Source organism: Diospyros lotus, chromosome 5 (genome assembly GCF_014633365.1).
Source record: "Diospyros lotus cultivar Yz01 chromosome 5, ASM1463336v1, whole genome shotgun sequence".
NCBI classification, from domain to species: domain Eukaryota; kingdom Viridiplantae; phylum Streptophyta; class Magnoliopsida; order Ericales; family Ebenaceae; genus Diospyros; species Diospyros lotus.
The window spans coordinates 23,088,137-23,098,983 of record NC_068342.1 but is presented as its reverse complement, the minus strand read 5'-3'; the positions used below and the strand labels follow the sequence as shown (position 1 = coordinate 23,098,983).

Sequence of the window (10,847 nt, the reverse complement as noted above, 5' to 3'; positions counted from 1 at the left end):
ATATATATATATATATCTACTACAATAGCATTGATGATAAAGTGAAAAGATGGACAAGATGGGAGGATATATAACAAGAGAAGAGACGCATCTCCCCAAATTATTTAAAAAACAGAAAAAGTAAAAAGATAAAGAGGCAAGAATAGAGTAGTGAAGAACACATCAAAGCTAAAGGCTACGAGTACAGAGCGACATAGTTGTGAAAAACTGGGCAGCCGTGGATTCTCCGACTTTAAGGGACCAGGAGAGCTAGCTAGCTTGACCAATACACACGGATGAGGCTGCTATATATATATCGCTGTGGGTCTTTCTCGGGATCTATCCATCATTTATATATAATTTCTAACGCCCTTTGATGACGGCACAGATTTTCCCTTTCAAACTCATTAAACATTAATTGATACCAAGAATTCCAATTTTGAGGCCGATGGAACCCCAATTCTGAGATCACACCTGTCCTGTCCATCTTCCTGCTCATTTTATTTTAATTATTATCTATAAAATTCAATTCCTCCCCCATGGACATACCCCAGTGGCAATCAAACATTTAAATTCTGGTCATTGCGCGGAAGTTGACCCGCAACCAACCCAACAAACTAGCCACCCCCGTAAGGGTCACTGTCGTCATCTTTATCTTCCCCTCCCCGTAAGAACTAATTCGCTCTTTTCTCTTTCAAACTACAGTTTCGAAGTACAATCCAGAGGATCAACCACACCAAGAAAGGAATTAGAACAAAAAATAAAAAAAATAAAAACAGAGGAAGAAGACGAAGAGGAAACATGAGAAAGGAGCAGCAACCACCTCTTCATACCCTGATCCTCCACCACCGCCGGCACTTCCCCGCTTTGACCGGTAATAAATTCACCAAACCCACAGCCATTGTTCTTCTCCTCCTCTTCTCCTACGCCTTGGGCTATCTCTCCGCCCCATCCTCCAACTCTCTACACTCTCCGAGTCCAAGCCCAATCCCAGTTATCGACCGAACCGTGGCCGCTGAAAACACCACCGCCATCTCCGCCGATGGCGACCACTACCATTTCACCACTCAGTGCGCCGACCCAATTCCTCCCAACCTCGTCCGGCATACAATCCTCGAAAAGGTCTTCAATGGCACGTCCCCGTACGAAAACTTCCCCCCGGCGCACGCTAGCGGCCTCCTCCGGCCGAAGCGAATCAAAGGCTGGGGCTCAAAAGGCGCCGTTTTCGAGAACCTAATCCGGAGAGTCCAACCCAAGACCATAATTGAGGTCGGCACGTTCCTGGGGGCGTCGGCGATTCACATGGCCGGGTTGGCGAGTCGACTCGGACTGGAAACTCAGATTCTCTGCGTCGATGATTTCCGGGGCTGGCCCGGTTTCCATGAGCGGTTCCGGGACATGAAGATGGTGAACGGCGACGTGACGCTCCTTTACCAATTCATGCAGAACGTTGTGCACGTAAACGCCACCGGGTCTGTCCTATTCGTTCCGTGCTCAACCGGGTCGGCGCTGGAGAAGCTGTGTGAATGGGGCGTGTTCGGGGAGTTAGTCGAGATAGATGCGGGTCATGATTTTCACTCGGCCTGGACCGACATAAACCGGGCCTACAAACTCCTGAGACCCGGCGGAGTGATTTTTGGGCACGACTACTTTGCCGCGGCTGACAACAAGGGTGTGAGGAGAGCTGTAAATTTGTTTGCCAAGGTCAATGGACTTCGGGTTCAAGTGGACGGCCAACACTGGGTCATCGGGAGACAGTAAATGGAGTTGGGTGAAGAGGTAATTTAAGGTGGGTTATTGGGTTCTTCGCTTGTAGCTGTATCCATCCTTAAATTGAATACAGAATATGTATTAATGTTAATGTCCCAATTTGTAATGTTGTTCCATGTAATCAAATACAAAATAGCATTGAGAAATAAAAAACTGAATATTTTTCATTCAACCAACTAGAGCCACGTATCAAGGCTCCTTCATTATGCGAGCGTAACTTGGAGAGAGAGGGAGAGAGACTCACCAACCAAACTAGCTAGTTCCATCATACTGCCTCACATTTTACTACTTCCAACTTAAAAGAAAACTAAAACCAACCTGATGAGCCACACTATACCAACCTGATGAGCAAAATGTCATCGAGCTCATAATTACCCCAATACCTCGAAAAAATAACCAATAATAGCAAATACAAGTGTTTACCAGAAAACCAAGCCAACGTCGTCATTTAGCCAAAGTTCAGGATAGATACATGACAGATACGTCTCAACAAATCGACTGGTAATCTTAGCCTTCGCTCAACGATGATTTTCTAGATTCCTTGGTCTCAACAATCACTCCAAAGTTCATGGGGGCAGGGATTATCCCGAGCCCCTTAGAAACCGATCACCATATCCACTCCACCAAGATCATGGCTCCGCAAGGGACAAAATCCTTATCCCGAAAGTTTGAAAGGAGAAGTCTTATCTTGACAGAAATTGGGAGAATCACCTTATAAATTCAAGTGATCAAGATAGGTAAGAAGGATCTTTTTTTCTTCAGTTTTCGACTACATTCTCCAATTTTGATAACCTATGAACTGACTTGAGTGTCAGAGTGATCACGAAGGAACGAGTCCTCGACTCCGTTTGCAGGTACTTGGTCCGAGACAGAAGAAAGTGATTAGCTCTGTATCATCATTTGGCGCCCACCGTAGGCCCAGGCCATTTTTCTTTCTGTCTGCCGAGTACAATTTTCTTGACGTTTGAGTCCTTTTTGTTTTGATGGCCACAAGGAGACACCAACTCGGGCTATTGGCGGTAACCCTACCCAGAACTGAGGTAGAACAATCCCCCAAGAAGCCAGCAGGGGAGGGAGCGTAGCCCGGATAATCCTTCTCCCCTTCAAATCGTATTGCACTTTTGGAGAATCAGGTTCAATGTCTAACGGAGCTGCTCATTGGCTTCCTGGACCAGCAACAACCCCATTATTCTCGCCCGGGTAGGGGATGGGAACCTTCTCCGGAGGAAGGATCTTGCCAACATGAGGCAGAGCCCCGAGGACAAGAATAGGAGACTGGGCCCGATGAAGCCGAGGCATCTTCTAGTATGTCGTAGGCTCAGCAAGAAAAGAGGTTACGTCAGTTGGAGAAGGAGATTGCAGCATTAAAGCCTAAGCGAGAAGAGTCCTGTAGCATGGGTGGGAACTAGCCTCTTAGTCGGGAGATTATGGTTGTGGTGACGCCCGAGCTTCTTCGTATTCTGGCTATCAAGCCTTATGTGGGCACACTATTGATCCGATGGACCACTTGGATCTCTTCACCTCTCACATGATGGTGCAGGACGAGTCCGACGCAATGTGGTGCATATTCTTCTTGGTTACATTGGAAGGGCATGCATGTGACGCCCCGCTCCCACTTACGGGTGCCACTCGTAAACAATCATCTTAACTGCTCACATGCCCGGCCATTTGTGAAGGGCAGACTATGTTTTGACACGAAACGCCCTAGGTGGAAACTAGGCTTCGTCCTTCCCTTCCCTTAATCCTAGGATCGATTAGCAGACTTGGGTTTTAACCATACCACACTTGGCTAATTTATTTCTATTAAGTTTGCCTAATCATCATTTTATTATTTTAATTCTTCTTCTTTCCAAGAATTCCATTGGGCTCTATATATTTCTAAATTCCAAACAATCCGTTGATTTTCCCAAAATTCGAGGAAAAATTCATAATTTTCATTTTCCAAAAATTCGGCATTTATTTCAAAAAATGCACGAAAAATCCCTTTATTTTGAAAATTCCTTTAGGGCCCAAAATTATTTAAGAAAAGCCCTAAAAATCCCCAACTTTTTGAAATTTTGAAAAAAAAATTGGCTGGCCGGGCCTGCTGGCGCCCCCAAGGCCTGCACGGGGCCCTATGGTGTGCTGGCAGCGAGTCGCGCAAGCTTGCTTCCGGCGCGCGCCCGTGTACCTGTTGCGCACCGAGGCCTTTTACGAGCCACCAAGTGGCCCTGTTGCTATTACACGCCTATTGCATAACCATGCCCAAAATTTTCTTTAAACCCCTTTTTGGCCCAAAATTTTTAGCTTTCATACACATCATATATGTAACGCCTCGCTTTCTCGGGCGCGTCATAAATTGGGACAATTCTAGGATAATAGATTCTTTTCCTTTCAAATTAATCCTAAATCACATCATTCATCGTATCCGTCCCAGAACTATCAATTATTTTTCTCAAAAGAGAATCATTATATACATCAAATGCGCAAGCAAGGATCGAACTTGATATCTTACTTTAACATTAAATAAGTTCTTACATCATCGATTCTCAACATAACTTAATAGAAAACATAAGTTTTCAACTAACATTAACTCTAAATATGGTTATACATCATCATTCTTTAAAAACGCCAAGAATTCAAAGTAACGGAATTTAAATACATGGGCTACATAACATACATTCTATTCATCATGCACTCTGCTAAGTGCTATTTCATGCCTCATTCATTTTCGTATTTGCTACAATCTTCATTTGAAACGTTTGAATATTCTAGGGCAAAGCCCAAGTTAGATGATGAATCATCTAAGTAAGGGTACAGTAAACATATTTCATTCATGAATGCAAAATATCATTTTCATATCATTTCGATTTGAGTCGACCGCACCCAACTGCTGCTCCCCATTTTCACAGCCTCCTTACTAGGCCGAGGTGTATGGGTGTACCTTTGGTAGAGCAGCGGTGGTAGTCCATAATCCCAAACCCTTATGCGATGCATGATCAATAATATTATCGTGAACATATGCACATTTCATCATCAATACATGTAAAAGCAATCTACATGATATATTCATATCAAGGCATGACAATATAATAAAATCATTTACTTAAATTCTGGTTTTGGGTACAATCACTTACAAACCAAGTATTTTTCATAAAATCAAATCTAGTTGGGAAGTACCATTTACATTCTCAAGCTTATCGAGCTATCTCGATATTCGTGCATTGCCTCAAAATTAATGCATCACCTCGATTTGCGTGACAACCTCAAAATTCATACAAGTAATTTCAATTTTAAGTCTCAAAGTATCCTAATCACTATATTTAATTAAATAAGCATTAAAACCTATTTTTTTTTATAATTTCTTACATTTTCTTTATTTTCTCTCTATTTCTTCTTATTTTTTCTCAATAAATCCAAACTAAATATTTCTCAAATATTTCACTATGACAATTCATAAAATAATATTCCTGAATTTTTAAAATTTTTTAGAGAATTTTACTTACCTTAACTTAGCTTCTCAGGCTTCCTTAGTATGCGTGCCATATTCTCGAAATGTGTGCCAAAACCATTTTCTCACCCAAAATCTCCGGAACAACCATAAAACTCCATTTCCTATTTTCCAAATTTTTTTTCCACATTTCCTCTATTTTTTCTTCCATTTCTTTCCCTTTTTTTTCCTTTTTCTTTCTTTTCTTTTTTTCTTCTCATTTCTTCTTCCTCCCACTTCATCTTCTCCAGCGTGCTTCCCCTGCAACCTGCGCATGGCTCCCGCGCACCAGCCCAACCATCGCCTACGACCCCTCACCGCCGCCAACACTTGACCCCGATCACCGCCGCCCACCTCGAGCCGCCTCACATGCACGCACGCACTCCGGCCGTCCCCTGCCTCGCGCCTACAGCTCGACAGCGGCTGCCATGGCCGCTCACTATTGCAACAACCACCTTCGCGTGCCACCTCTGACCTCGCTAGCCACCACTAACTCGCTTTCGCTGGTCGCACCTTGCCGCCTCGGCCCCCTTGCTCATCGCAGTGCTACCATGGTCGCGACCATAGCTGTTGAAACAACAACTTTGCGGCTGCCATGGCCGGGTCTCCATCCCTCTCTCTTGATCTCTCTCTTGCTTCTCTCGGAATGCCCAGCCTAAGCTCGAACTCTCTCTCTCTCGCATCTCTCGGCCCTCAGCTTACTCTTTTCTTCATCTCCATTTTGCTTCCATCTCTCGACCTACTATTTATAGGCAACTTACTGCCCAAATTAGCCTTATCATCACGCATTGCGTGAAAATCACTCTATTGGTCCCACCATCCAAGCCCACATCGGTAAGAGTTAGATTTGAAATCCATTCCTCCTTCCAATCCATGTTGATACACAGGACCCTACCGGCTGACTCTTTAATAGTCTCGATGCTTGGACACTTGTATTTGGTGTCCAAAGTCCACCCGTTGCACACAGATCAGACCCCTTGTGTGGAGCCGGAACCCGAAGGACGGATGAAGACATAACACTCATTCCAGTTATCTGAATCCTTAGATCCCCAGGAGAACATGAGAGACATGGTCGTGGCCTCAGTTCCAGGATGCTTCTTGGACACGAGGAGGCAGCCTTTCTTCACGACCCTTGGCGAGATAGAAATCCAACCTCCTAGGTCGGGGTTAGTGGTGAAGAAGTAATTGAATAGCTCTCTCTAAGGGTCTACCCGACTGATGCTGCAAATAACGACAAAACCCATCAAATACCTCCATCCGAAAGAGGATAGTTAGCCTGGAACGATGGTAAGATATTGAAGAAGTGACATGACCCTTCCTTGGGGAAAGGGTGCAGGCGAAAGCCCTTGTCAAAAGCACACTTGTAAACACAAAGACGGCTAGTGACAGAATGGCATGGCCTCAAATGCGTATTAAACTCGACCTCCCAGTCTTCTGGAATGTTGTACCTCTCCCTAAAATGCTAGCATTCCGACTCAGTCATCCATTGGCATGGAATGGAAGAGGCAGGGTGAATTTCCCATTTGATCAGCTCTGTGCCGACTGAGTTAAGTCTTCCAGATCTGGTAATGGCCATGAAAAAGAAACGATAAAGAAATAGGTGATGAGGGAGGAGTAAGAAGAGAAGAAAAAGCTGCAAGATTGTAAAAGAAATCAGGGGGAAGAAATGAACAAAAGTGTAAGAGTCAAGTACTAGATCTTAAGGGGCAAAGAATAAAGAGACGAGTAATGATGAGCATTAATTACCCTGAATTGTGCATCTCGAGAGGAAAAATTCGGACAATGCTAGAAAATACCGATGTCAAACTTGAGAAAAATTAACAGTGGTTTGGTGGAAGGATAAAACTCCTCGTCAGAATTCGGCCTTTGGAGGGAAAGAAAGCTTGGCCTCGGAGACAATCGACGCATCATGTTCAAACCCTTGGAAAGACTTCGGGAATAGTGGGGAAGTTAAGCTCTTTCAGGATGATGGACTTAAGAACTTCCAAAACACAGGCTGACTTCGACACTCCTTGAGCCATTGAAGTTGAATGACTCGAGGAATGGGGGGGCAAATGATGAGGGAAATTCCCTCGGGCTCATAATTACCCCAATACCCCATGAAAACAACCAATAATAGCAAAGACACGTGTTCGCCAGAGAACCAAGCCAACGTCGCCATTTAGCCCAAGTCTAGAATAAACATGTGGCAAATACGTCTCAACAAACCGACTAGTAATCTTAGCCTTCGCTCAACAAGGATTTCCCAAATTCCTCGACCTCGATTGTCACTCTGAAGTTCATGGGGGCAGGGATTATCTCGAGCCCCTCGGAAACCGATCGCCATATCCACTCCACCAAAATCATGGTTCCGTAAGGGACATAATCCTTATCCCGAAAGTTCAGAAGGAGAAGTCTTATCTTGACATGAGTGGGGAGAATCACCTTATAAATTCAAGTGACCAAGACAGGTAAGGAGGATTTTTTTTTCTTCAATTTTCGACTACATACTCCAGTTTTGATAACCTGTGAACTAACTTGAGCGTTAGAGTGATCACGGAGGAACGAGTCCCCGACTCCGTTTACAGGTATTTGGTCTGAGACAGAAGAGGGTGATCAACTCCGCATCATCACAACCCTTTAAATAATTAGTTAAAGATTGGCTTAGGCTGGCTTGATCCGTTTGTCAGCCCCTGAGTCTTAACAACCTTCCGATGGTCAATACTTTATGACTACCTTTTTAAAATGCTTATTTTTGTTAAAAATTTTATTAATTTCTCTTGAGCTTCAAACATCCCTAATCAATTATATCTCTAATTACGATACTTAGTTACAAGGTGTTATATTAAAAGGTAAAAGAGAAATTTGAGTGTTGACAAGTCTCTTCACTTTAATACTATGTAAAGAAATCGAGTAACATGTTACCTCAAGGAGCGAAGGCCAAGTGGCCAAAGAAAGGTAAAAAAATACAAATCTTTTTATTTGACAACTCGAATAACTTATAGGATGAAAAGATATTCAATCACAAGCATTAGAAAAGGGCTACGAGTGTCTCCCTTGACATTTACGTCTTAAGTCTTAAAATCGTTCACGGGGATTAGTCTTAGAGAGTTAGCCACAGAGAGAATCTAAGAGCTTATATAATTTTGATTATATAACTATGTTGTGTATATGTTGTTGCCAAAAATCAACAAGTAAAATTTGTACTAGGGTTCTCAAGGTGAGGTAGAACGAGTCAGAGAACAAGGCTGGGAGGAGTTCACCATTGTCTGAGGGAACTCACGCCCATGTATAGGAGAGTGGTCAACTATCAGGCCAGGACAAGAAGCTCAAAGAGAGAATTGGGAAGTATTGTAGTTGTCCAAGGGAACACTTCACTGTTAGAGAGAAGCTTCTACATGGCATTAAATAGTCTGAAGGCATGCGGAGATCTCTCTTGTGTCGGCTTTCCGATGCTTTAAGTTAAGTGTCTTCATGATGTGTTGAAGATATAGATAAAATGTATGTAGATGTGGCTTGGTTTGAGTTGTCTGGGAGAAGGATAACTCATTTCTCTGGGACCTTAGATGTGTAAAGGTGCAAGTGGAAGTCAAAAAGTCCCAAAGATCCACAAAAATGAGGGATTAGGGGGGACATTTATACCCCCATCGATGTTGGTGAAAAGGACACGTGGCATCAATGTGAAGGCAAAATTAAAGTTAACTGAAAATTAAATGTTGCTGAAGTTAAATAAAAATAGTAATCCAAGACAGAAAATGATAACGGAACAAGAAATAACTTCAATTAAACGAACATCAAATGGACAAAAAATGGAATAGCTGAAACTAAATGAATGAAAATGGAAGAAGAAACTGTGCTGTGTGCTTGCTGTCCGAGAATTTCCTTCTTCTTCCTTGCGCTGTGGCCGAGAATGGCTTCCCCCTTATTCTGATTGAAAGAAAATGGCGGATAGGGGCTTACCCCCCTGTGTTCCAGCGCACATATATATCCCTCACACCCTAGCGCTCTGTTCCGCGTTTCTTCTCTATGGGTTGAGCTGCTTTTAATTCCACTTTAATTCTTCAATTGGGTTGCCTCAATTTGGCCTTCAGTTGCATTGCTTGCGGCTGGCTTTAAAGGGTCATGTGGCTGGCTTTAATTTGGGCTTGCGGCAGCTTCAATTGCAGCCAGATTTGAGCCTCGAGTTCGCTGGGCTTCAATTGCAATTTAATTGCTGTGACCTCCAAGATTTAGACTTCACGCCTGCAGGTAGAGTTGCAATTTTTGACACGACCTGATTACATGATACAATACGATATGAAATTAAGCGAGTTAGGGTTGAGACTAATCGAGTTTGGATTTATGACACGATTATTTTCGTGTCTTAGGTGGGTCAACCCATTTAGACACGCAATGACCCGTTTAATTAAACGAGTTAATGGGTTGACCCGTTTATACACGAAATGACATGTTTAAGACATATTTATAAAACAAATTAAAAATAATTATAAGATTAAAAAAATATTCCAAAATTTGAAATATCCCCTCGCGCGCGAAAATCTCATTTCTGAAACCCTAAACTCCCCGCTCTCTCATTCTTCCCCCTGCTCTCTCTCTCTCTCTCTCTCTGAACTCCCGCCGTTGGCCCTTCCGCCTCCGTCTTTGGCCCTTCCACCTTCATCTCCGTCTTCGGCTGTTGTCACAGCCTTGAGATCTGCCACCGGTCGCAACACCGCATCTAGATCTGCCTCTGCCTCGGCCTTCACCTTCGGTCGTCGTTAGCCCCTCCACCCCACCGCCTCCGTCTTCGGTGGTCCTCGCAGCCTCGAGATCTGCTGCCGGTTGTCATCGTTGCCTCCAGATCGATCTTCGGTCGTCGTCCATCCCTCCGCCTCCACTTCCATCTTCGGTCATCGTCGTCGTCGCTGCCTCTAGATCGGTCTTCGGTCCTCGTCCACCCCTCCACCTTCGCTTCCATCTTCAGTCGTCGTCATCATTTATACACACTTCACAGAATCTGAATACTGTTCACACAGACTGGTAAGTTTTTTTTTTTCCCACTCTTTTCTTAATACAAGTATTGAGATTTCAAACCAACAGACCTAAATCGATCTCACTGAGCTCCTTCTTCTTCTCTCCAAGGCCTAACTCTTTGCACGCGCGACTGGTCACTGAGCTCCTTCTTCTTCCCTTATACCGGTATAAATCTCAAGCTTTTCTAGTTAACAAAGTAGATTACAATGGATTTTGATGGTATTCAAGTTAATCTTGAGTCACATACTCTAGCTTCATTAGACACACGTGATGACAATGATGATGTGGTTGAGTTGTTAGATAAAGTACAACAAAATGAGCATGACAAAATAAATATTAAAGGAAAACGAAAGAGGAAGTCAACATCAGAAGTGTGGACATTTTTTGATCGATTAATAGAAAAAACTGTGGATGGGAAGCAAAAGTTCAAATGCAAAAAATGTGGTGCTTCATTCATTTGTGATAGCAAATTTGGGATAGGTAATCTCAAGCGTCATATTCAAGGTTGTGTTACAAAAGATACTTCTGATATTGGGAAATTATTATTAGGTCAAGATTTGTCTATGAGGTTTGCGAGATTTGATCATGATAAATTTAGAGAGTTGGTTTTGGCTGCCATTGTTATGCATGATTTTCC

The 10,847-nt window shown here is 43.3% G+C and overlaps 1 protein-coding gene across 1 annotated transcript; it reads left to right on the top strand.

The window, feature by feature from the left end:
- The first annotated feature begins 618 nt into the window (after window positions 1-618).
- LOC127801655 (uncharacterized) lies at window positions 619-1,921 on the top strand. Its single transcript, XM_052336958.1, has one exon. It carries the CDS (start codon window positions 781-783, stop codon window positions 1,738-1,740), a length of 960 nt encoding a protein of 319 aa, XP_052192918.1. The 5' UTR covers window positions 619-780; the 3' UTR covers window positions 1,741-1,921.
- Window positions 1,922-10,847: the final 8,926 nt, after the last annotated feature.

Bases quoted from the DNA above. Each gene is read 5' to 3' on its own strand.
- LOC127801655 (XM_052336958.1), top strand. From the start codon at position 781: ATGAGAAAGGAGCAGCAACCACCTCTTCATACCCTGATCCTCCACCAC.